Source organism: Bos indicus, chromosome 8 (assembly GCF_029378745.1).
Source record: "Bos indicus isolate NIAB-ARS_2022 breed Sahiwal x Tharparkar chromosome 8, NIAB-ARS_B.indTharparkar_mat_pri_1.0, whole genome shotgun sequence".
In the NCBI taxonomy this organism is placed as follows: domain Eukaryota; kingdom Metazoa; phylum Chordata; class Mammalia; order Artiodactyla; family Bovidae; genus Bos; species Bos indicus.
In genome coordinates this window covers 65,498,763-65,526,551 of record NC_091767.1, presented here as the reverse complement: position 1 = coordinate 65,526,551, position 27,789 = coordinate 65,498,763, and the positions used below count along the sequence as shown (strand labels likewise).

Here is a 27,789-nt window from a genome sequence, read left to right as displayed (position 1 = left end):
CAGTTAACTGTTAACAAATACAGGTGCTCTGTCCCCAAGAATTGGGAGTTCAAATGGGATAAGAAAGATGCCCACAGGGGAAAAGGGTGGCACCAAAAGGAGACGATCACAGACGAAGTGACCGAGTAGGTAAATATATTAAGTAAATGGAAGTCGGGTTTCTCACCATCAGAAAAAGCAGATACAAGAGGGAAAGGAGAAAACCAGAATGAACCCCATGGTGTTGAATTCCTGATTTCTGTTCACTGATAAGGTCTGGGAACAGCAACATCAAATAGCAATGAACACACTTATAAGAGTCGAGGGCTCCGGCCATATCAGCCTGAAGGCGCCCGATCTCGTCTGATCTCGGAAGCTAAGCAGGGTCGGGCCTGCTTAGTATAAAAAAAAAAAAAAAAAAGAGTCGAGAATTGTTTCCTAAAATGCATTCTCCACCTAAAGGAAAACTGGGCTTCTTAAAGAAATACCTGATTGCTGGGCTGGGACAGGGGAAATACAACACGAATCTGAAACAATCTGTGATACAATAAAGGTAGTACAGCTAACCCTTGAACAACACGGGGAGGGGATTAAAGGCACAGACCCTCTGTGCGGTTGAAAATCTGCACCTAACTTAATAGCGGGCCCTCCACATCTAACGCTGTTCGTATCTGCAGATGCAACCATGGGTCCATGCAGTAATGTAGTATTTACTACTGAGGTAAATCTGCATGTAAGTGGGCCTGCACAGTTCGCACCTGTGTTGTTCAAGGTCAACAGCACTCAGAGAAACACGAGGACATGTCAAAAGAACAAAGACGTTTGCTTCCAGGAGGTGACCATGGCAAACGTGAGTATCAAAGATAATAAAGATAGTAAGGAAATTTACCCCACTGGAAAATATAAGAAACCATACTAACAAAAAGAAAGAAATGAATAAAAGAGAAGACCAAAAAGAAGTGATATTTACACTGTTTCAAAACATCATAAAATGTTACTAAAGGGGAAAAACTAGAGTGCAGAAGGTGACCAGATACCACTTACTCAAGTGGGCAAAGTGAACATCTAATGGGACAAATCAAAACCCTGCCCCATCTGACAAGCTGCCATCAGAATCCCACAGCATCACTTGTCATATTCCTGCCACATCTGTACAACCTGATTTAACCATGCGGAAATAAACCTGAATTGAGAGAAATTTTACAGAATAACTGTCCTGCAAAAAAGATGCTTACTCTTTAGAAGAAAAGTTATGACCAGCCTATACCTAGACAGCATATTAAAAAGCAGAGACATTACTTTGCCAACAAACGTCCATCTAGTCAAGGCTATGGTTTTTCCAGTAGTCGTGTATGGATGTGAGAGCTGGACTATTAAGAAAGCTGAGCACCAAAGAATTGATGCTTTTGAACTGTGGTATTGGAGAAGACTCTGGAGAGTCCCTTGGACTGCAAGGAGATCCAACCAGTCCATCCTAAAGGAAATCAGTCCTGAATGTTCATTGAAAGGACTGATGTTGAAGCTGAAACTCCAATACTTTGGCCACCTGATGTGAAGAACTGACTCATTTCCCTGATGCTGGGAAAGATTGAAGGTTGGGGGAGAAGGGGATGACAGAGGATGAGATGGTTGGATGGCATCACCGACTCAATGGACATGAGTTCAATTCCGGGAGTTGGTGATGGACAGGGAGGCCTGGAGTGCTGCAGTCCATGGGTTTGCAAAGAGTCAGACATGACTGAGGGACTGAACTGAACTGATTCTTCAAAAATGTCAGGGTCAATGAATGACACTGCTTTATCAGCAAAGTGAGTGTACTATTCTAAATCCTATGTTGTCATTTCAACAATCTTCACATCTTTACCAGGGGTAGATTCATTTGCTCATTCTTTGCTCATTCATTAGAAGCAACTCTTCATCTGTTCAAAGTTTTATCATGAGATATCTGCAATTCAGTCACATCTTCAAGCTCCATTTCTAATTCTAGTTTTCTTGCTATTTCCACATCTGCAGTTACTTCCTCCACTGAAATCTTGAACTCCTCATGAAGGTTGTAATCAACTTCTTCCAAACTCATGTTAATGTTGATATTTTGACCTCTCACTATGAATCACAAATGATCTTAATGGCATCTACAAGGTGAACTCTTTTCCAGAAAGTTTCCAATTTACTTTGCTCAGATCCATCAGAAGAATCTCTATTTATGGCAGCTTATTTCTTAAATAATAAAACTTGAAGGTCTAAATGACTCCTTGATCCATGGACTGCAGAATGGATGCTGTGCTAGCAAGCATGAAAAAAACATTCATTGTGTATCTCCATCAGGGTTCCAGAATGACCACTGTTTTGTCAATGAGTAGTAATACTTTGAAAGGAAGCTTTTCTTCTGTGCAGAAGATATCAACAGTGGGCTTAAAATAATCAGTAAACCATGGTGTACTGTCATCCAGGCTTTTTCCTTTATAGGGCACAGGCAGAGCAGACTTAGCATAATTTTTAAGGGTTCTAGAATTTTCAGAATGGTAAATGAACACTGGCTTCAACTTAAGTCACCAACTGCATCAGCCCCTCACAAGAGTCAACCTGTCCTCTGAAGCTCTGAAACCAGGCACTCACTCCTCTCTAGCTAACCCAAGTCCTAGATGGCATCGTCTTCCAGTATAAAGCTGTTTTGTCTATGTTGAAAGTCTGTTATTTAGTGTAGCCACCATTTCAATACTCATCTTAGCTGGATCTGCTGGATAATTTGCTGAAACTTCCCCATTAGCTATTTCACCTTACACCTTCATGTCATGGAGACAGCATCTTCCCTTAAGCCTCATGAACAGTCTCTGCTACCTTCAAACTCTTCTGCAGCTTCCTCACCTCTCTTAGCCTTCAGAGAATTGAAGAGACTTATTAGAGTTTTAGGGCTTCCCTTGTAGCTCAATTGGTAAATCTGCTTGCAATGCGGGAGATCCAGGTTCGATCCCTGGGTCAGGAAGATCCCCTGGAGAAGGAAATGGCAACCACTGCCAGTATTCTTGCTTGGAGAATCGCATAGACAGAGGAGCCTGGTGGGCCACAGTCCATGGGGTCCCAAAGAGTCAGACATGACTTAGCAACTAAATCATCATCAGGGTTTTGCTCGAGATTTGGCTTTGACTTTAGGGAATGTTGTGGTGGTTTGATCTTCTATCCAGATCATTCAAACTTTTTCCATGTCATCAAAAAGGTTGTTTCACTTTCTTATTATTCCTGTGTTCATGGAATAGCACTTTTAGTTTCAAGAACTTTTCTTTTGCATTCACAACTTGGCTAACCAGCAGAGAGGTCTAGTTTTCAGCCTATCTTTGCTATCAACATGCTTTCCTCACTAAGCTAATAATCATTTCTAGCTTTTGATTTAAAGTAAGAGATACCCAACTCTTCGCTTCACTTGAACACCTGGTGGCTCAGACGGTAAAGAATCTACCTGCAATGCAATAGGTTGGGGTTTGATCCCTGGGTCAGGAGGATCCCCCAGAGAGGGAAATGGCAACCCACTCCAGTATTCTTACCTGGAGAATTCCATGGACAGAGGAGCCTGGCAAGCTACAGTCCATAGCATTGCAAAGAGTTGGATACAACTGAGCAACTAACACACACACACTCACAGAGGCCTCTGTAGGGTTATTAACTGCCCTAATTTCAGTACTGTTGAGTCTCAGGGAACAGGGAGACCTGAGAAGGGGAGAGAGAGGGAACGGCTGGCTGGCGGGGCAGTGAGAACACATATTTCACCAAGTTCACTGCACTATCTCATGTGGGCACGGTTCATGAGGACAATTAATTACAAAGCCCGAAACAATTACAACAGTATTATCAAAGATCACCAATCACAGCTCACTGTAAGAAATAACAATGAAAAAGTGTGAAATATTCCAAGAATTACCGAACTGTGACACAGAGACACGAAGTGTACCAGTGCTATTGAGATAACAGACAGCCTCAATGCAGCGTTGCCACAAAACTTCAGTTTGTAAAAACTGAATCTGCAAGTACAATAAAACACGGCCTACTTGTGCTAAAGTAGGGACTATGGGCATTTTGTCAAATAGTTTAAGAAAACAGAAGTTCTTTCTACTGCAGTTGTAATTTTTCTCTAGGTCTGAAATTGTTTCAAAATAAAAGTAAACAAAAATACAAACACAGAGACACACAAACATACACATACACAGGCAATCTTCACTTTTGCAACTACAGTGTGAACCGAAACTTGCATACCTCCGATTCCTGACCTCACAGTACACAATTCCAGAACAGGCACGGCAATGTGCTAGTGTGGAAACTAAGAGTTTTTAAAAAATACAAAACTTTACTTTTCCTAAAAAGATTTTGTATGTTTAATTTCTACACTGAAGTATTTTCTACCTAATTTTATACAGAAATGTCATACACATAAAACTGTTAATAAAATCAGAGGTTTCAAAAACAAAGAAAAATGGTCTATTTCTTAAACTATGGTAACGTTTTATTATTATTCTTCCGAATTTAGTTTAAAAGTAGTCTTTTCAAACCATTCAAAATTTTATAAATGACAATGAAAATTAACCATAAAACCTTCCACTGGCTCTGGAAAAGACACTTCCATTTGGGAATGATATCTCTGTCCAAAGATTCCTTTTCCATTTGTGATCTTTCCCTTTTAACTACTATTTCCATCATTAATGGCAAGATCATACAATTCTTCCTTCAGTGTTTAGAAGAAATGATCACAAAGACACCAAGTGAAAACTGCAAGGTCCAAATCAGAGTATGTTATTTGTATAAAAGGAGAAGCCAAAAGAATACATATAATCATTTGTGAAGACACAGAAGTTATCCAAAAGAATACATTTAGAAACTAAGGAAGGGAAGTGGATGGCTGGGAGACAGGGAATGGAAGAACACTTTTACTATTATCCTTCAGTTCTTCTAAATTGTACTTTGTGGGACTTTCCTTGTGGTCCAATGGTTAAGAATCTGCCATCAATGTAGGGGACACAGGTTCAATTCCTGGTCTGGGAAGATTCCACAGGGCAACGAAGCCTGTGTGCCAGAACTAATGAAGCCCTAGAGCCCATGCTCTGCGACAAGAGAAGCCACCACAGTGGAGTGTGAAGCCTGCACTCCACAACTAAAGAGGAGCCCCAGAGAGTAATCCCCACTTGCTGCAACTGGAGAAAGCCTGTACATGGCAACAAAGACCTCGTACTGCCATATGTAAATAAATAAATTCTTAAATGTATTAAGTAAATAAGTAAATTATACTTTGTGAAGAAAATCTACTCAGAAAATAAAGGTCCGATTTAAATAAAAAACCACTTCAGACTAAGCAGATAAAACAACTAAGCAAACCCACTCCATGGACTACTAACTTTTTCAAATGAAATAATAATAAAAAATCAATTTTTACACTAAGGCTGTCAAAAACTACATATATTTCAAATAATTTCATATGAAAAGGCCAACTTAAAGGCAAATTTTATCCAAAATAGAACTGGAATCTTAACTTCAAAAATGAACAATGTAACTTTCAGATTTTTCCTAATTTATGTCTTAACATTTCAAAGACAGCATCCTTGAAGTTTAATACATGTCCTTGCCAATGTACACTCAGAAATATAACCAATCACATTTTCACGACATGTGTCTTTACACAGATGATGTGATTCTGAAAAATTAAAATTGTCAAAGAAAGATTATTGGAGTTGTCCAAGTTATTAAACTAGACACTTAACAAGTCTATGTCTGGAATCTGGGGCCCACTGATGAATCCCCATACCATGCTTTCCCCAATCCATAATGATGTAGTTTAAAAACATTAGAAACAATCTCACAAAACAACTACTACTACTAAACCCAATCCTTCCAATCGAGTAGTGTGCAAGGCCTCAATCTCTTCATGCACTATGGATTAAGATAAAATGCCAGATATTAAATATGCAGGTTGGTTACCTAACTCATTAGTTTTCACTGTTTAAAATCCACTGTTTTTTGAAAGCCGATATATGAACATAGTTAGGCACCGGGTAATAAAGAGAAGAAAGTATCCCTGGCATGACCTAAGTATTGTGATCAGAGTCAAAAAAACCATGAGAGAAATGTGTTCAATGTCTACAAAAGGTGTAGCCCTAAGATACAGGAAGGACATAAAGATTATTCTGGAAAAGAATGAAAGTAGTAGTAAATAGATCAGCTGAATAAAATCAACTGGTATAGCAATAAAACAGATTTAGGTTCTAGAGACTACCCTGTTGAGAACAATGACAAAGGTTGTTTTTTGTTTGAAAAGGCTATGGCCTAGCAATTATGAGTTACAAGAAAAGAATATACAGTCAATGCTCTAACCAAAAACCTTATGAATCATTAAAAAAAAAAAAAAAAAAGTTAGCTAGCACAGAATACAACCTCAGAATTTGCAAGAAAGGTTCCAACCAACATTATTTGGGATGACACAACTGCAATCCTACTGGGCAAGTACCTTTCAATGCAAGGAAAGAAACTGAAGAAATAAATAAAAGAAATTAACTAATATATAAATATCTTACAGACTCAAATCCTTAGTGCTAGTATTTATGATGCTTTTACATATTTATATATTTGTAACATAAAACAATTCTGACCATTAGCGTAAAAGATCAGCCCTATAATTCCAATTTAAAACACTACTAACAGCTAACCTAGACTTGTAGTTTTAATCTGAATTTCACTATAAACAGTACTGAAACTTAAGATATTAAGATTCACCATGCTTGTAAGTTTATTAAATGTTTTAAGATTTACCATAAAAATTGTGAAGGTCTGCTGAAAACTGAACTATTTACCAAATAGTGAATATATTTATTTAAACTGTTTTTTAAAGCTTAAAATATATTTGCAAAAGGGATAAAATGTAATTAAAGTCTCCTTTTAAAATGATTGCCTAAACTTACTATATTTATCTAAAAAGATTTGTTAGGTTGAACTTTAAAATTCAAGGGAAATTTGGGGTTTAAAATGTAACTTTGATAAACTATATACTAATTCTTTAAAACCAAAGGAACTTCCAAATAATTTTTTCTGTTTAGAAAAACCCACCTTCAAGGATACAAAATCCTACTTGACTCTTACTCATCCTTCAATATCTGTGCAAAATTCTTCCTTTTCCTTTAAGCCTTTCCTCTTCTCGTTTTTATTTTTTAACTTTACAATATTGTATTGGTTTTGCCATGTATCAACATGAATCCGCCACAGGTATACACTCGTTCTCCATCCTGAACCCTCCTTCCTCCTCCCTCCCCGTACCATCCCTCTGGGTCATCCCAGTGCACCAGCCCCAATCATCCAGTATCGTGCATCGAACCTGGACTGGTGACTCGTTTCATATATGATATTATACATGTTTTAATGCCATTCTCCCAAATAATCCCACCCTCGCCCTCTCCCACAGAGTCCAAAAGACTGTTCTATACATCAGTGTCTCTTTTGCTGTCTCGTATACAGGGTTATTGTTACCATCTTTCTAAATTCCATATAAATGCGTTAGTATACTGTATTGGTGTTTTTCTTTCTGGCTTACCTCACTTTGTATAATAGGCTCCAGTTTCATCCACCTCATTAGAACTGATTCAAATGTATTCTTTTTAATGGCTGAGTAATACTCCATTGTGTATATGTACCACCGCTTTCTTATCCATTCATCTGCTGATGGACATCTAGGTTGCTTCCATGTCCTGGCTATTATAGACAGTGCTGCGATGAACATTGGGGTACACGTGTGTCTTTCCCTTCTGGTTTCTTCAGTGTGTATGCCCAGCAGTGGGATTGCTGGGTCATAAGGCAGTTCTATTTCCAGTTTAAGGAATCTCCACACTGTTCTCCATAGTGGCTGTACTAGTTTGCATTTCCACCAACAGTGTAAGAGGGTTCCCTTTTCTCCACACCCTCTCCAGCATTTACTGCTTGTAGACTTTTGGATTGCAGCCATTCTGACTGGCGTGAAATGGTACCTCATAGTGGTTTTGATTTGCATTTCTCTGATAATGAGTGATGTTGAGCATCTTTTCATGTGTTTGTTAGCCATCTGCATGTCTTCTTTGGAGAAATGTCTATTTAGTTCTTTGGCCCATTTTTTGATTGGGTCGTTTATTTTTCTGGAATTGAGCCATAGGAGTTGCTTGTATATTTTTGAGATTAGTTGTTTGTCAGTTGCTTCATTTGCTATTATTTTCTCCCATTCTGAAGGCTGTCTTTTCACCTTACTTACAGTTTCCTTTGTTGTGCAGAAGCTTTTAAGTGTAATTAATTAATAAATTAATTATGTTTATTTTTGCTTTTATTTCCAATATTCTGGGAGGTGGGTCATAGAGGATCCTGCTGTGATGTATGTCGGAGAATGTTTTGCCTATGTTCTCCTCTAGGAGTTTTATAGTTTCTGGTCTTACGTTTAGATCTTTAATCCATTTTGAGTTTATTTTTGTGTATGCTGTTAGAAAGTGTTCTAGTTTCATTCTTTTACAAGTGGTTGACCAGTTTTCCCAGCACCACTTGTTAAAGAGATTGTCTTTAATCCATTGTATATTCTTGCCTCCTTTGTCAAAGATAAGGTGTCCATAGGTGCGTGGATTTATCTCTGGGCTTTCTATTTTGTTCCATTGATCTATATTTCTGTCTTTGTGCCAGTACCATACTGTCTTGATGACTGTGGCTTTGTAGTAGAGCCTGAAGTCAGGTAGTTCCATTCCTCCAGTTCCATTCTTCTTTCTCAAGATTGCTTTGGCTATTTGAGGTTTTTTGTATTTCCACACAAATTGTGAAATTATTTGTTCTAGCTCTGTGAAGAATACCGTTGGTAGCTTGACAGGGATTGCACTGAATCTATAAATTTATCCTTTTACCCTATGGCATGCCACTCCAGTACTCTTGCCTAGAAAATCCCATGGACGAAGGAGCTTGGTAGGCTGCAGACCTGGTAGGTTGCTAAGAGTCGGACATGACAGCGACTTCACTTTCACTTTTCCCTTTCATGCATTGGAGAAGGAAATGGCAACCCAGTCCAGTGTTCTTGCCTGGAGAATCCCAGGGACTGGGGAGCCTGGTGGGCTGCCGTCTATGGGGTTGCACAGAGTCGGACACAACTGAAGCGACTTAGCTGCAGCAGCAAAAAGAAAATAAATGTGTCTCTATCATTCAAACAGCTGATTTATTTTATTCTAGTGGCATAACTTTTATGAACAGTCTTCTTTAGGAATCTACATCGCGTATCCAAGGATCACATGTACTTTCAGAATAGGGACTGTATTTTATACTACTCTGCTGCTGCTGCTGCTAAGTCGCTTCAGTTTATACTACTCTAAATCTCTAAAAATATCTTACACAAGGCAATGCTAACACATAGTAACTATTGGTGGCTGATGAACTGAATTCTAACAATCTTGCATGCCTTTTCAAATGGACCATTACCTCTGTTACGTCCCAATGGTGTAAAAACTGATCCAAGTCAGTGAGGTAAAGTAGCACAGGGGAAAGCTGCGTCTGGATGACATGAGGCACTCCTCGAAGGCTCTGAAGCCAAGTCAGTTCCTCTTTTGAAAACCCTAATTTGAGTAAGAAAGCCAGTTTAAAATAAATTGCAAAGCATGTAACATTCTCAAATAATTTTTAAAAAATAGACATGTATCTTCAAGTTAAATTGTTCAAGCTGTTTTCCCTGAATTTCTTCATGTATTATTTTAAAAAATGAAATGCCAGCAATGTAATAAAATTCATATAATTATGTACACAAAGATGTGACCTGAATCAAATGTGTAACACATCAAGAAACAATATTATACCCCTTACACTGAGGACTTTCCACCTTTATACTGAAATAAATGTGAAAGACATAATCATTCTAATTAATGTCAGGTTTAAAAAGCAAATGAACAAGAGTAACAACATGCTCCTTCATACATATACCAAACTCGTATTCTTACATAATAGCCTTTCAAATGTTTTAAAACTATTCCATCCCTCCTAAGTCTATTTCTTCAACAATTACTGTGTACTTTCTTCTACCTATCCTATATAGTAAGATTTCTGATTCTCTTACCACCTCTATTATACCTAATCTGACCTATACAAACAACGTGCCAAAGCCCCTCCTGAAAGACAGCTCTTAGAATGATCAGAACACCAGCACAATGTGGTCTGACCCCAGCTACCTGCTTTGATGTTTTCAGATCACTGCACTTCCACGAACACGCCCTAAAGAGTCATCATCTGGTTTGGAAGCCATATCACACTCCTGACTGAGTCCTCATGAGTTTCCTAAAACCACTAAACCCTCTGACAGGTACTACTAATTAAAACATAAAGCCCTCACACCCATCTCAAATGCATACATCCAAAACTATCAAACACACACATACAAGTCTACTTGTTTCTCTTATATAATATTTATCTTGCGACATTCAGCTCTTTATCAGAACCTTCCAAGCTATTTTGCGATTCTGACTTAACATATTAAATAAGTCTCTTAAGTTTAAGTCTTCAGAAAATTTCAAACACTGTCATCTTTATCATCCAATTACAAAACACTGAAGACAGTACAATCATTTAAAACAACAGTAATAATACTTACCAATCTAACACATCAAGACTCATGTTACTAATTTTTCTTTGAAACCAATGGAAAGCAAAATATGGCTAATTAAAATCTGATGTTTTTCCTAACACACTGACCATTTTAAACATGTTTAAAATGAATATTCTGTTCACCATCTTATTAAACTATGCAGCGAGGTTCAAAACTTGGACCCAAACAGCTAAGACAGTAAATCTCAGGAGAATTTTCATCCTAGGTTCTTTTCCTTTCCTTAACTTGGCAGCTCAGTGTAGTTACCTGTAAGTGTTGAAAATAAGAAGCTGAAATAGTCCACATTACTGATGTTTAACTGAACACTTCCATTCTGTTCTTTCACTGAAGACTTCCATCCAGAAAATGACGATCTATAATAAATGGAGACCTAGTACTAGAAGTGACCAACTTGAAGACTCAGGAATGAAGCACAGAATATACGACTATTTTTCTTTATTGAAAACAAGTCTAATTTAAGAGCTCAGACTCATGTATCATCTTTACATATAAGGGTTCAAGTACCATAATATGGAAAACATTTTTAGCATATATTTATGTAAAGTTTCCTTGAAAAGCATAACCGGTCCACATATATGGTACAACTTAAAAAACTTTCCACAGCACTCAAGACTCAGATTCCAGGCCAAGATGAAGTCCTGCTTTTCAGTAGCAGGTCCAGCCGCTGTGTGTTTACTCCCTCGTCTTTATAAGAAAGTCTTGCCCTGCTTACATAAATGAGCTAGGTTTAAACAAGCTCCTGCTTCCTACCTGAGCAAAAGCGTCTTAACTAGGTAAAGAATACCTCAATTTAAAGCCACTCTGTGATAACTATGCATTCCTATACTTTGCAAAGCTTTATAACTAGTCTACTTCACAATACTGCAGCTAAAGTATTGGTAGGGGACTTAAGGGAATAGCTAAACATAAAGCAGCTTCTCATTAAATGAAGATCATCTGGTTCCTGCTATGAGATCAGTTTCCAGTGATATCTTTAAAAACTCTCTTCAAGGTAAGACTAAGGAGGAATACAGCAAATGTCAACCATGGATACAGCAAAAAAAAAGAAAAAGGAAAACCTGAGAATAATCAGATCCACAAAGCTAAGACTACAATTTTTTATCACAGAAATCTGAATAAATGTCAAGACAAAATTAGGAGTTTCTAATTCAACGAGAAGAACTTAAATTTTTTTACCACTGAAATAACTGTATTTATTAACATTCTTAAAAGTTGGGGAGTTAAAAATAATGGAAACATTCTTCTGAATCATTCCCACTTAAAGGACTTCTCTTTGCTTAAAGGGCTATGGAGGGAATATCACAAGCTAAGAGGTTATAAAAAGTCAGAGATGCTCAATGGAAATGAGTACAAAATGGTGATTAGAAAACAAACCAATATCCTCTTGAACCCAGAGAAAACTGTGCCATCCAGTGGCTAAAAGGGGTAGCAAATCCATTTAAAAACCTAGTTTGGACAAAAGACAAGCAATGTATCACACTGTCCTTAAAACTACCATGACCATATATCCTGGACGCACCAGAACACTTCTGAGAATAGAAGAGACGCTTTCATCAATTATGCTTGGACAACAAAAGTAAACCAGACCTGCTCCTGGCAGCCCAGCTCGCATATTCACTCTGCTTCAAAACCAGGCTGAATTTCTCAGTAACTTCTCCCTTCTCTGATATTTTTATCTAACAGTGTAGATTACGTTTCCACATCCATGTCTTACGTTCCCCAAACCAGCTGTAAATTAACTAGGGGCAGAGAGGATAAGGAAGAGTAAAGGTCAGCAGAACAACACAGGTGGATGGAGGGGGAGAAAAAACTCAAACTCAAAAAAGCTCTAAGTGGATGGTAATATAGGTAGGAACAGCAATTCTAAGTACAGTTTTTAAAAGATAAACTAAACACCAACAGTTTTAAGTTGATGGGTTTTTCACACATTGAACAAACTGAGATGATCTGCTCTTAGATAAACTCCCTCTGCTAGAGACAACAGTGTCAGAACTATAATACCCAAAGTGAACTAGATCGTAGAGCCCAATTAATATAACAGATGAAAATCAGAAATTATTAAAGGAATATTTCAGGAAAATTAACCTGGCAACAGTGCATGAAATACATGGAGCTGAGAAGCAAGACTACTTACAGGTGGGAGATAATGAAAAAGCTGGCTGGTTTACAGTCATGATTAAGGACAGAAAGGGATATTTTGAAGAAAAAACCAAAGATATGAAATAACCCAGGTGACTTCTAAGGAACCAAACATTATTCTTCAATTCTAAATCTAGAAAAAGTTATGCAATAATAATACCACTGGCCTGGGAAAGTTGAAAAGCCCCTATTTTGTTAGTTTGAATAGGGACAATACATCTACAGAAAGAGAAGTCTACTAAGACTCTGTGCACATGCTAAAAGGCAAAATTTAACTTAGTAGACTTTTAACTACATGACAATTTGCTTTTGATGATTATAAACTTCTATTACCATTACTTGTAAATTACTATTTTCTCAGTACGTGCCACAAATAAAAAGGTAAAAAAAGACTTGTGAAAAAATCCTTGACAAAAGTTACTGAGCATAAGTCAATCATAACTGATGCCAATAAATACTAAATACAAGTTCTAAAGAGAATTAATTTTAAGAGGTGTTCCAAAGTTGCTTTTAAATGAATGTTAAAACAGATCCTCCACTGGTTCTATCATGGGAAAAGAGTGCCCTCTACAGGAAGTTAACAGACATGAACCCACTTAAGTTAAATTGTATTTCTTAAAGACCTGGCATTAAGTACTGAACTAGACAAAGAGGGGTTTCACATATAGGCAACACATTGCAAACAGCTCTCTTTTGCTAAAAGGAAAAAGTTATTATCAGTTATGAAGCACACTTTGGGTGACAACATTCAAACATACATCCTATTCTGGTATGAAGAGACTGGCAAACAAAGCTAAAGAAAATCTACTAATAAAGTGAGCTACTCCTGTTTAATTGGGACAGAGGATCTGCACAAGAAGCCAGCTACAGCCTAGATTCAATTCCTGCCTAAAACTATCAGACCCTGGCCTTGAGCCACAATCAGTAACAAACGGCTGAATACAAAAGTACTATGCCTGATACAAACATTAAATTTTAAAGGATACTTTGAACACTCGCAACATTAAACACTATTAGTTTTAAGACGTTTGAGGGTAAAACGGTACAGTCACACTCTGGAAAGTAGTTCCTCGAAAAATTAAACAGAAAATTAACATATGATCCAGCAATTCTACTTCTGGGTATACAGCCAAAAGAAATTAAAAGGATTCAAACAGGCATCTGCACACCAATGTTTACAGTGGCATTATTCATAATAGCCAAAAGGCAGAACAACCAAGTATCCATTGACAGATGAATATATCAAAATCACGAAGACAAAATAGTGGTAAACAAGGGCTGGGAGAAGGGGAAATAATCAGTACAGAGTTTCAGTCTGGAATGATGACAAGTACTGGAGATGAAGAGTGGTAGCAGCTGTACAACACTGTGAATGTACTTAATGCCCCCAAACAGGTCTAACTGTATACCTAAAACTGGTTAAGATGGTAAGTTTTATGTTATGTGTATTTTACCACACACACACCCACCCAAAGATATTTCAATGATTCCTTGTCTGAGTCTGCAAGCTTTTATTTCACCACCTACATTAAACTGAGCTCCCTTCCAAAAAGGAAGATCTGTATTACAATTTCATAACACCAAAAGTTTTGAAGCACAGCACTCTCATCTGCCACTGAATCCTTACTATGGCTTACTTCTGATACTTTTAACCCTTGTTTCAATCCACCTACACAAATCACGTATGTTTCTACCTGATGGCTCAGCAGTAAAGTATCCACCTGGGGTGCAGGAGAACAAGGGTTCAATCCCTGAGTCAGGAAGATCCCCTGGAAAAAGAAATGGCAACCCACTCCAGTATTCTTGCCTGGAAAATCCCATGGACAGAGGAACCTGGTGGGCTACAGCCCATGAACTAAGTGACTGAAACCATGACAATGCAAACCACTGAATAAACAACCCGGAGCAGTCTTCCTCCAGAGAACTTCCTCTGTCAGTAATAACCAACAATTTTAACTGCTGTTTTAAGAGCAAACGAAGGGAGGGGCGGTCTTATTTTTAAAAGTCAGTTCATAAACTGCCAGTGACAGGGGAAGGGTGAGGGAGAAGATTATACACTTGAAATACAGCTCACTTCAGCATGCTACCTCATGTGCAGTATCCCGATAAGCATGGCAGCCAAATCTGCACTGAGTCTTCCCATAATACAGCAGCGACTTAACCGTGAAAGCAAGTCAGCAGGCAGACTGGGTAGAAAATACACAAGCTGGACCAAAAGCTGCTGAGACTCTGCTGGGAGAACCACCACAGTGCCTTCTTGTGGATCTAGTGAGGTAGGAAGACAAATTAAATTTTAAAAGATATACAAACAAGAATTAGTAAGGCAGACTGATCGTTTTCACTGTGCTATGTTGAATTCTAATGGAAAAAAGTTTTATCGAAAAGCATATATGTGTGGCTTAAGGTACTGCCTAGAGTAAAAGACTAAATACAATCATTATTTAAAGATAACATTTAACACTCAATTTCATAATATTCAAATGTGTTTTTTGAAATAAAAACTGATGGAGTTAAAGGAATCAGAAACAAAGCAAAACAGTAAAAAAAAAACAAGCACTTTTGCCAAACAGGGACAATTATAATATCAACCTAATTTAAAACCAAAGACTTATTTGAGTATATACACACGCCCCTACATATAAACAATACTAAAAAATATAGATTTTATAATACCACACACAAAAGGTAGACACAAACCAATGTTGGTCACCTAATAAATGGATAAATATAAAGTGGTGTATCTTCAACAATGGAATGTTACTCAGCATTAAAAAGAAATACAGTACTCATATATGCTACAACATGAATGAATCCTAAAAACAGTATGCTAAGTCAAAGAAGCCAGACTGAAAAGATCCACATTATACAATTTCATCTATAAGAAATGACCAAAACAGGCAAATACAAAGAGACAGAAATGGTGAGCAGTGGTTGCCAGGAGCTGAGGAGGGACGAAGTGAGGAAATAGGGACGGACGACTAATGGGAGAGTTTCTTTCTGAGGTGATAAAAATATTCTGGAATAAGATAATAGTGACTATTGCACAATCTTGGGAATATGGTAAAAATTAATGAATTGCACAGTGTAAAATGGCCAATTTTATGGTGTATGAATTGTGTCCTGATAATAAATACTAATTATACATATATATATATGTCAGTATATTTTTATTGATATTTTTGCTTAAAGAATGAAAAGGTTTCAGGGGTGAATAAAAAATTAATATATGAAAGCCATACAAGATATCAATAATGATTAAGTAAAAAGTGCCATCAAAGTTCCAAAAGAATTCTGTAAAAATACCTGATCAGTTTTGAATTTGTGAGTTTTGTGGCTTAAAAGACAATTTAAGATTTGAAGAAATATCTACAACCTTTTATTTTCTAAAACTATTGTATTAAGTAATGCTATTGAAAATGAATTTACTGTTTGATATTTTGTTCATTTTACCATGGTATAATTAATGTATAATTTGAAGGAAAAGTAAAACCTAAAGATCTCCCCTTTGAAACATCGTTCCTAAGTTGGGGTAGGCAGATTACTACTTACATAGGTAAACAAAACTCTTACCATAGATTTGGAGAGCAGTAACTTTTAAACTTTTGAGCAGCTCTTTATTTGCTCGGGCTGCAGCAGTATGGATAATGTCAATAAGCTGTGTTGAAAGTTCAGGGTTTCGGGAGCTGAGATGAGCAAGCTGCAGTGGTAAACCAGCCAACCAACGTGATAACACTTTACTACGGTATCTAAGGCCATCAAAGACAAGGGAAATACACCACATTTATTTAAACATTTGAGAGCCTATAAGATGGCTGGCATCATTTATTCAGCTTAGCATTCTCTAAGGTTTTACCCCCTGTATTTTAAAAGTTTATGTAATTTGGGGCACTATGTAAATTGTAATTTTATCTTAAAGGACACAGACTCTACTTAACTTCTTGCGAACTATTTACACTAATTTGTAATAATTATTTTACTATATTAAGTCACTGATGCACTCAGTATAGGGTGCCCCACATTAAGTGGCTTCAAACTTGGGTTATTTCAGTTCTTTCATATACTTGCTAACTCTCTAATGTCTCATCTCGGACACAGCAATCACTTTTGCCATCCCCCAAGAGTGATTTACACATGACCTCTGGAGTCTAACAGACCTGAACTTAAGTCTCAGTCTGGCTGCCCTTCAGCAGCATGACACTCACCAACTTATTTAACCTAAGCTTCCTTCTATAAGGCAGAAACCAACATACCTACATCAAAGTATGAGAATTACTGAAAAATTAAGAAAAGCACCTGACTCACAGTAAAGACTCGAATATGTCCTAATAACTACCTATGTATGCTGAGGTATCCCGAATCTCTTATCTTTCACCCAAACATCTCTTCCAGACTATCCCAAATAAACCTCAAACTCACCGTATCTAAAAACTGATTCCTTAGTTCTACTCTCTGTGTGTCTATGTCACCAGACAGCACCCAACTAAGCCAGGAACTTTTTCACTTTAAAATACTCCCATTTTAAAAAAAATTATTGAAACATTTTTGACACACAGTATTATGTTAGTTTCATGTATATATCACATAATAATCTGACAACTGTACACACTGCAAATGGTCACAAGTCTAGTAACCACCTGTCCTAATAAAAGTTACTGTAGTATTACTGGTCATATTCTTTATGCTGTATATTACATCCCCATGGCTTACTTACTTTATAACTAAGTTTGTACCTTTTAATCTCCTTCACCTATTGTACACCTCTCCTCTTCTACTGCCCTCATTCTTATACCATATGTCCCAATAGTCACTAAGGGCCAGAGGTTAAACCTCCATAATTTTAATGGGAAGCAAAAGAAAAAGCTGAGGCAGCTACAGGTGGTTCCAATTGTCCTTTAGCTGTAAAGCAGACAAGTGGAAATACATGCTCAAAGAGACTTGTATCTTCTCAGTTATGTGTATAAAGGTTACTGGAACTATTATGTACGCCTCTTTATAAAAAAAAATTTTTTTTTAATGAAACCAAAAAGGATAAAGAGAGAGAATTTCTCCAAAGATTTAATCACTCTATCATCTTATTATACAGATTACAAAGTAACCTGGTAAGAAAAAGAAAAGCAAAATAACAAAGGGAATGTACCGGATTCTGTAAGCTCTCAGTTCTTCTTTTTGATAGATTTTACTGAAAAACTTCAGTAACAAAGTCCGAACTGGAATGAGAAGGCTTCTCTGCTGATACAATGTATAAACTGCCTTTATGAGAGACTCTGTAGCCTCTAAAAACAAGAGAAAACAACTGCATGTGAGTCAAAATGTTTCTTCACCAGCACCATAATTCTTCTAAAAAGCACAGAAGCACCTTGTTCCTATGACAAAGCAGATTTTAGCCACAAACTGACGACTACCATCAAAATCCTACATCAATGGCCTAATACAAAAGTCAAACCAACCAGCGATTGCAGTACAAATTTTCCTAAGAGACAATAAACCTAGGAAAGGACAACAAAAAACAGAATACTAGAAAGGTAGATAAGCCAGGAACCAACCAGGAAAGTTCTGTTATGAATGAAAAGAATTAGTAAGTCACACTAAAAATTGACTTAATGCAACATAACTTCAAGTTACAAGAAAGGTAAAGAGATAAGGATCAATTTCTAGTCAAATTAGATCAGAAAAGAGTATTTCTTCATCCTTAGGCTCAATGTCACTTCCTCTTAATAAAACTTGCCTCCTTTCACTCCAAGTATGTAATCTAGTAGAAAACCTATCCATCAGCTTAAGAGTGGACCTACCCACTTAAAAAGGGGTCTTCTCAGCCATCAGGGTTCAAGGAGATATTCCTTCATGATTATGCTAGCTACCTTTTATGGCTTGAACATAAATGACTATGTGAAATGTTTGACAGTTATGAACTCAAAGTTAGACTCTAAATATTAACAGCATGCATTAAGAGTTCCTCTGGACAAAGCATCAACACCTACCTCTGTTTGGCTGTATCTGCATTAACCTCCAGGAGACTCCAAGCAATCTGTTCAGCTGCTTACTATTTAGCCTAGAGCCATCTTCAAGGGTTTCTGTTACAAATTTCCTTATCCTTTCTATCCAACTGGAATCCTTCTGCAAAGTTGAGGCATTTGCCAGGGAGACCATGATATCAGACAGCGTTAAATTCAGTAAAAGATGATCTACATTATTCGAGAGAATTGTGCAATGCTTGATGCTAAAAACAAAGACACATAACTGTTACATGTTGTATCTACCATGCCTGCTTCACTTAAATACTTAACTATTCCTCCCAGATTCCCTGGTAGCTCAAAGGGTAAAGAGTCTGCCTGCAATGCGGGAGACCTGGGTTCAATCCCTGGGTTAGGAAGATCCCCTGGAGAAGGAAATGGCAACCCACTCCAGTATTCTTATCTGGAAAATCCCATGGATGGAGGAGCCTGGCAAGTTACATACAGTCCACGGGGTCACAAAGAGTCGGACACCACTAAGTGACTTCACTTTCACTTCATTCCTCCCAGAATGAATTGCCAAGAAGGTAGGTATATAAAAGCGACTGTAAGTAAACCATTCATTACAGAATCAGAGTTGTTAAGGCATAAATTAAGAATGCATACTGCTCAGTTCATTACCCAAGTTGCTATTCACACAAAAAATACAGGCCCTTGAACTGGTAATCCTATATGTAATATGGGGATAAGAACACTTGAAAACTTCAACACACTTGAAGATTTTAAGCAGATATTTATATTAGGATGAAACTCACAATAGACCTTGATTCTGCTTCTAACTAATTTTGACTTAACAGAATCATAAATTTCTCCTGGCCACAATTTCCTTATGTGTGAAACAAGAGAATGGTTTAGATAAGCCCGATTCTGAAACAACTTAATTTTATGACTCGCATATTAAAATCACTTTTTCCTAGCCATATAAAACACATTTCTTTCAAAGCGTGATAGAAATTTCAAAAAAAGGTTCTAATAGATTATCTTAACAAAACAAAATTTGCAACTTAGGATATAAACCACTAGATACATAAACACTATATAAACACAGTGCAGATTCCAGGCTACACTGCATTCAACAGCAGAACCTATTTATTTCCATGTTCAGAAACACGAAAGTTGATTAAACTAAAAAAATATCTGAAACTAACTTATTTTAAAAGAAAAAGTTAACCCTGGATTAGGCATGAGAAAGGACACAGTAGTAACGCACCACAAATACAAGGGAAGGGACCTTTTTAATATTTGGTGTTATTGGGGTATCAAATGTAGGGTTGAGAATGACAAATGGAACCAGATCACAAAGAGTTGAAAGCTAAGGACACTAAAATCAATTCTGCAAGCACAGGAGTAACATGGTTGAGAAGTTCTTTCATTTCTGCTGATGAAAAAGAAAAAATCAGTTATGAGACTCTAAACAAAGAAGTAGCTGTATGTCTATTTGAGCAACACAGGCCAAGACGTGACAAGCGCAAGAAACAATGCTGGTACAGACTAGGAGAAAGGGGGATATACAGGAAGAATAAAATTAGCTGGATCTGAAGTCTGCTTAAACATATACATGTATGTGAGCTTTTAGCTCAGCTGGTAAAGAATCCGCCTGCAATGCAAGAGACCCCAGTTCGATTCCTGGGTTGGGAAGATCCCCTGGAGAAGGTATAGGCCACCCACTCCAGTATTCTTGAGTTTCCCTGGTACCTCAGCCAGTAAAGAATGCGCCTGCAATGTGGAAACCTGGGTTCCATCCCTGGGTTGCAAAGATCCCCTGGAGAAGGGCATGGCAACTCACTCCAGTATTCTTGCCTGGAGAATCCTCATGGACAGAGGAGCCTGGCAAACTACAGTCCATGGGGTCGCAAAGGGTCGGCACATGAGTGAGTAAGCATAGCACAGCAAAGCAAATGCCCAGCAAAAAACTGGGAATTCTATCACAAAGAGAAAGAATGAATGAAAACTGGGACAGATGACTAGCAATCTATATACTACAAACCCAAAACTACTGGTAGGTTCTTTGCCCAACTGTTCAGTGTCCAAAACCAAGGCACATTTTATACGAACCACACAAAAACTCAACTGCAACATTTCTTCACCACAGGTAGAGCTTTTGAAGATCTACTTAAGTTTATCTTAAGCAGTATAACCTATTACTGTCTGGAAGGTGTCAACAGACATCCAAAAGTTGGGAGAATTCATCCTGCTCCTCCAAGAATTTACACAAAATTTTAAAGTCTAAATACACTGACCACCAATTCTATGAGGGAGGCAGAAAACTGGGGAAAATCATTTTCAGCAATGATAGAGGAGGAAATTAGAACTGATTCCCTTCCTGAAAATAACTTTAAAAGCTGGATGAAATAGTTTTTAACAACTCAAAAGCATTCAAGAGATAACAAGATGATGATCAACTGCTGGGTCCCCAAAATAAAGCAAGACCATAACACTCAAGTTCCAAGGGCTGCTGCCAATTCCAACGAAAAGGCTGGAAAACTGAAGTAACCTTTCAGAAGCCTCACAGGGAAAAGTCAAACCCCAGAGCCGGACAAACAAGGGGACTCTGGTATATTATCCCCACTTCAAGCTGGACCCTTAAGGGCTTTCCCTTCCAGAGTAAGGTGAACTGGAAGTAAAAAGAGCTCTTAAATAAAACAGTCCCAGTTATGCAAAAACTAGTTAACACAACAGTTTTTCCCAACTAGATCTATAGATTCAACACAATTCTAATCAAAACCCCAGCTTTAGAGTTATCAACAAACTGATTCCTGAAGTTTATACACAAAGGCAAACACTAGACTACCCCATATGAGACTGAAGCGGAACAGTGTTGGGGACTCACACCACTCCATTTCAAGACTGACTGTACTACAGTACTCAAGACAGTATGGTACTGGTGAACGGACAGACAAACATAGGTTAATGCAAGAACCCCAAGACAGGCCTGCAAGTACAGTCAACTGATGATTTTAGACAAAGGAGCAGAAGCAATCCAAAATAGAAACAATAGTCTTTTCCACAAACAGTGCTGAATAACTGGACAGAAACTCTAGAACTGAAAAATAAAAACAAAACAAATTCAACAAATATATGTTTGAATGAGATAAAGAGAAACAGAAAAATCAGGAAGTGGGTCTTATACACATTCAATTAGACTCTAAAAGGAAGGAGAAAAACGGCACTAATTTTTTTTTAAAGATGAGATTTTTTCAGATGTGTTTAGACACTTCATTCAAGATCTCAGATTTAAGCAGCTCACTGAATTCCAAGGAAAATCAATAAAAAAGAAAACCACACCTGGATACATCATTGTCAAACTGCAGAAAATAAAAGACAAGGAGAAAAGTCTTATGGGGGGAGGGAGTAACTTTTATAAATTAGCAATAGTTCGGACTCATAGCTGACTTCCTAACGGCAGTGGAAATCAAGAGAGCGAAGTGTTACTGTCAGTATGCTCAAACAAGAAAACTGCCAAACCCAAGTACTGTGCTCTGTTAAAATAGTCCTTGGAAATAAAGGAGGATACATATATTTTCCTTCATTATATATATATGTATTTTGTGTGTGTGTGTAAACCCTCTGCTGCTGCTAAGTCGCTTCAGTCGTGTCCGACTCTGTGCGACTCCATAGACGGCAGCTCACCAGGCTCCCCCATCCCTGGGATTCTCCAGGCAAGAACACTGGAGTGGGTTGCCATTTCCTTCTCCAACAGCAGCTTCTAAATAAGCCTAATGAAGAGAGATGAAAAAAATGAAGAGCAAAAAAGTAGGATATACAGATAAAACTCAGATGGTGGATACAAGTTCTCCCAAAATATTAATTTTTGCTTGAAAGTTCAAATTTTATCTCTAGCACAGACACTATTTTCCTGGAACTGATAGGCTTACTTTATTCATTTCTGAGAAAATATCTGCAAATACCCAAGTCTGAATTGTCCATCACAGAAAATACAAACAGAATGACAAGTGCACTTCCTTGAGACAACCATCATTCTTTGGTATGCAGACAAAACACTTCAGGCACACTTCCCATTTCACCACACAGAATATTAAAAATATGTGTTTTCAAGGATTGTGACTTAATAAGATCAGTAACTTTTACCACTTCATTAGGAAGAATTTTAAGTGAAACTGGCATGTTCTTTTAAACTGTGAATGCATGGTGGTGAAGAATACTGTTAGCCCTCCAGACCGTTCTGCATCCACGTATTCAACCAAGTGCAGATGGTGTATCATGTTTATGAATTGTGGTTTTCTGAATCCATAGATGCAGAGCTTGCATATTTGAGGGCAACTTGCTTCTAGGACAGTGAAAACACCACGTATGACACCGTTGTCTTACACAAAACTCAGACTGTACAATGCCAAGACTGAACCCTAACACAAACCAAAGACTCTGAGTATAAATGATGTGTCAAGTTCGTATTTTACAACAAATATACAGCTCTGGTGTGGGATGCTGCCAGTGAGGGAGGCTATGCGTCCACAGGGGAAGGAGTCGAGTATATGAGGACCCATACTTTCTGTTCAATTTTACTATGAATCTAAAATTGCTCTAAAAAATAAACTCCATTAAAAAAAAAAGGGAATGAAATGCTAGTAGTGCCACAACATGAACAAACATTAAAGATACCACGCTAAGTGAAGGTAAGCCAGACACAAAACAATATTTAAGTTTCTACTGAAATGTGGTACCTAAAACAGTCAAATTAATAAAGGAAGAAAAATGCAATAGCAGTTCCCAGTACCTGGGGGAGAAGAGGAAGGAAGGTGTTATTTAATGTGTACTGAGTTTCAGTTTGGTAACGTGAAAAATGTGAATGTACTTAACTGTTGAGTGAAAAAATATGACAAAGCTCTGCACTGGAATACTATTTGACAATACAAAGGTATGAAGTATTGTTCTGATATGTGCTGTAAGATGGATGAACCTCAAAAACATGCTAAGTGAAAGACCAGTAACAACAGACCACATTTCATGATTCCATTTATATGGAGAGTCCAGAATAAGCAAATCTTTACTGACAGCTTAGTGGCTGTCTAGTGGGGGGAAGAAATGGGGAGCAACTTCTAATAGGTGGAAGGGTTCTTTCTAAAGTGACAAAATTGTTTTAAAACTAGATTACTGTGATAGCAGCCTAACAATGTAAATATATTAAAACCCACTGAATTGTCCACTTTAAATAATAAATTTTATTATGTGCAAATTACATTTCAATAAAGCTGTTACATTTTTAAGCAATACTACTGCTTAAATTTCAATTAATTTCACATTTACTATGAATCTGGAATAGCTATGCATTGTAAAGGTTCAAAAATGGGTAAGACAGGGTCCTATCTTAATGAGCTATAAAAACAGCTGAAGACCTGTCACATCAGAAACTTGACACATCAAAAAGATATAAAAATTACTTCCAGATGACAAATTATTAAATGAATATACAAGGGAGAAATCACTTTGACTTTAGCGGAGCAAGTCTTTCTGGAGGAAGTGGGAAAGTTGTAGTGGCAGCATCGCCTCTGAAAAATAGATAAACTCCAATCTTCAGCCATTAATAAACCCTAAGAGTTAAAATAACTTTCCATAAAAGTACACCATTCTAGATGACTTCAAGGATAATCCTATCTTATCAAAAAAATGTTTATGATTTACCTTTATGTTTTCTATTGTTTGTTGGAAGTGTTACATCCTCTTTCAGCTGCTCAGGCAGATGTATAGTCTTCCTTTTAAAGTTTGTAAGAGTAGCATTTTCTGACTTGGGCTCTTCTTACCAACTTTTAGTTTTACTTTCTGAAAATCATCTTGGCGTTTTCTTTTTTTGGTCATTCTTGAGTCCTATGATGAAAGAATTAATTTAAAAACAATGAATACAGACCAAAGATAAATTATAAGAGAATAAACAAGGTATTTTCTAACCTTTAAATTACTCTAACATTGTCAAGATCAACAATAACCATGCCAATGCATCAAGATATTAAATGGAAAATACCTTTATAAAGTAAAAAAGAAAAAAAAAAAGCCTCAGTTTACTTAAGATATTTCTGGCTACGGAACCTTTTGTCAAGCAATGTTCTAAATAGGAATCTTGGGTTGAGCGATGTGCTAAGTAGAAAACTTGTGTATACTTCAATTAATACATTTATACTTCAATAAAAAAGGAAAACAACTTCTGAAAATTTTTTGTTTTCATAGGACAAGAGGGAGGTAGCACAGAGTTGCTAAAAGTATACCTTGCACCTACTGGGAAGCTCCTGGCCCCCAGAAACCCCCAAGAAACTCTAGCAAAACAAAGTCTAAACCAATGTTATTACTGAATGCAGCCTGTAATAGCTAGGAAAAGTTTCATGAACCTAAGCTGGGTGCCTGAAAATGGGGACGATTCAGATATGCAGCAAGGACAGTCACTGGGCATTTCATGAGCAAGGAAAACAGTAAAGATGAAGAATAGGGGATACGCTTGGTAATAGGCAAAAATGAAAGTACTAGCATTCTGAACACCAGGAAAAGTTCAGACTAGATATAAACCGGAAACAAAAAAAGGAGGGAAAAAAAATATAAAAGGAAATACAGTGTAACAGAGGGCTAAGGAACAAAGACCAGCTAGGCCACTATTATAATAAATAACTCAGGTATAACCCTGTCGAACTGCACTTCTCTTTCTCCATCACATTCTTTCAATTTACACACAGATTATCCCACTTACACACAAAATCTTTGATCTGTGCATTATACCCATTCCCAGCCCCTGCTTAAATCCTTTATTTCAACCCAAGACTGTTCAAGCTTCCCCACTAGTATTCCTGCCTTGTCACCAGTGTCCACCTCATGGTCCATTTGGTAATCACCAGAGGGCTCTTTCTAAACACAGATCTGATCAAGGCTCACAAGCTTTCAGCTGCTCCTTTTACTTGCTTACAGTAAAAACACCTGGGTTTGACAGATCAGCCATCCTTCCTAACTTCCTCTACAGCTTTATCTTCCCATCAACTAACCTCTATTTTAAAAAATAGCCTTCTATACCTGGAACTAGCTCAGCCCTTCTTGAAGCCTTTTCCACACAAAAATAATGAACCCTACCTTGCACTGTATTCCCACCAGAGTAGGTGTCTCTGGAATAAATAAAACTTCTCCTGATCTATCATAATTATCCTATGCCTAGCTACTTTTTTTTAAGTCACAATGCTACACGTGGGAGTTCAAGAAATTTGAGCAAAATGAAGCTTTGCATTAAAATTAATAAAATGGCTGGTGCAAGACCAGAAACTTGAAGTTTAAGGAATCCAGAAGCCAATCACCTATGACATTACATTCAAATTCACATGGTTACAAGGTTTTAACACATTAGAGCCCTATCATGTAGGGTTTGGCTACATAGGTTAAGAGCAGATGCAAGAGAGCAACTAGCTCTTATCCAGACTCTTGCACTTTATAGCCATAGTTAAATCACTGTATCTCAGTTTTTATTTACAAAATGGGGCTAATAATAATGCTTACCTCATACAGTTGTTACTAGGTAAGATGAATGAGGAGCAAATGAGCTCGTGTGTAAAATACTCAGAACTGTGCCTGGCACGGTAAACAGATATGCTATAAGCACAAACATGTGTATTTTCTTAGTCTCATGACCAGTACATACCAAGCATAATAGCAGATATACAAAAGCCTTCAGTTCTCACAAGACCATGCAAGGAAGGTAGTGCTAAAACCATTTTAAAGATGTGTCAGCCTTTACTAATGACTTGAAGAGGGTTTCATAAATAAGACTGAACTCCTTAAAACCAACTTTATGTTACATATACTGCAGTCCTAGTGAGAACTGGGGGAGGGGTGGCAAAATGGCTTGCCTTATTTCATTTACCCCAATACCAAACTTTCAGACCACCCACACCTCCAGTTATTCTGGTCTAAAATATGAGTAAGTAAAAACTACAAAGAAGGCCCTAATACTCACTTGGCCTCTCTGAAATATGCAAGCACAGTTTGTGAGCTTTCGCTACAATTATTATCTAGTACCAGAGAAGAAAACAAGTAGAACAAGATATTCAGAAAAATCGAATCAATTCACCCTCCACCCCTTAATTCTCTGTGCTATCTTTAGCCACTAACTAGCTGATCAGGGTCCAACACACATGTACAAGCATTACCCACCACTTAGTATCTGTTCTCCCTCTGTTAGGAAAGCTAACAGGACTAACCACCCCTCCTTGACTTTTCAAGCTATTAAGATTATTATTATGGTACACAGGGAACATTTTTATACTAGGAACTCAAAGTTCTACAGCAACTGTTATTTTCGCTTAAAATCAAGATTTTCATAATACAGCAAACCAAACGGCCTCCCTGGTGGCTCAGAAAGTAAATCTGCCTGCAATGCAGGAGACCCGGTTCGATCCCTGGGTGAGCAAGATCCCTGGAGAAGGAAATGGCAACCCACTTCAGTATTCTCGCCTGGAAAATCCCTTGGAGAGCGTATGCAAGAGTCCATGGGGTCACAAAGAGTCGGATACGACTGAGAAACTAACACAAGCCATTTTTACAGTAGCTGGTATCGAATAGATGGTAGGAACACCAACCTCAGGGACTGAGCTCTCACATCACTTGAAGCAGGTGAGCCTCAAAAGTTTTCAAGATGAATTTCATATGCTCCAACTACAGGCTTTCTAATTTCAACAAAAGGGAGAGTCTAGTCTATCAGGATTTCGACCGAACCGAATCTCAGCTAGTTTGTCTGCCACCTCACTACCCTCCCCTAATTTCCAACTTCTTTCCACCCGCCAAAAAAAAAAAAAAGTCAAGAAGTCACATTGTACTCGGCCTTTGGTAATTTCCTCTCCAACCCTTTAGGCTCACGAGTTCCTCCAAACTCTACCTAGGGGCCAATCGGAGACACCTGACTTTCCAAAGAACAAATATCCCAGACCAGGGCCACCCGAGATGCCCGATGGTCCGAACCTGCTCAGTTGCTTACTCCACACCCGAACTGAGAGGGCCGATTAAGAGATGACTGCGCATCCTCAACCCCAGACTTTGGTCCCGCATCCCATAAGTGAAGAC

At 37.7% G+C, this 27,789-nt stretch overlaps 1 protein-coding gene across 5 annotated transcripts in view; it reads right to left on the bottom strand.

Annotated features, from left to right (window-relative positions):
• The window catches only part of LOC109563088 (testis-expressed protein 10-like), a 48,400-nt gene that overhangs the window by 19,771 nt on the left and 840 nt on the right, over positions 1 to 27,789 (bottom strand). For all 5 annotated transcript variants that reach the window (XR_011568122.1, XM_070794846.1, XM_070794847.1 and 2 more), the window contains exons 2-8: positions 24,388 to 24,570; positions 18,715 to 18,953; positions 17,874 to 18,009; positions 16,307 to 16,482; positions 14,824 to 15,001; positions 10,844 to 10,950; positions 9,424 to 9,557 (exon numbers count right to left, since the gene is read on the bottom strand). Coding sequence is in view for 4 of the 5 variants with exons in the window: in XM_070794846.1 (XP_070650947.1) it covers positions 9,424 to 9,557; positions 10,844 to 10,950; positions 14,824 to 15,001; positions 16,307 to 16,482; positions 17,874 to 18,009; positions 18,715 to 18,883 (900 nt within the window). In the remaining variant the exon portion in view is untranslated. The remainder of the gene's footprint in view (positions 1 to 9,423; positions 9,558 to 10,843; positions 10,951 to 14,823; positions 15,002 to 16,306; positions 16,483 to 17,873; positions 18,010 to 18,714; positions 18,954 to 24,387; positions 24,571 to 27,789) is intronic.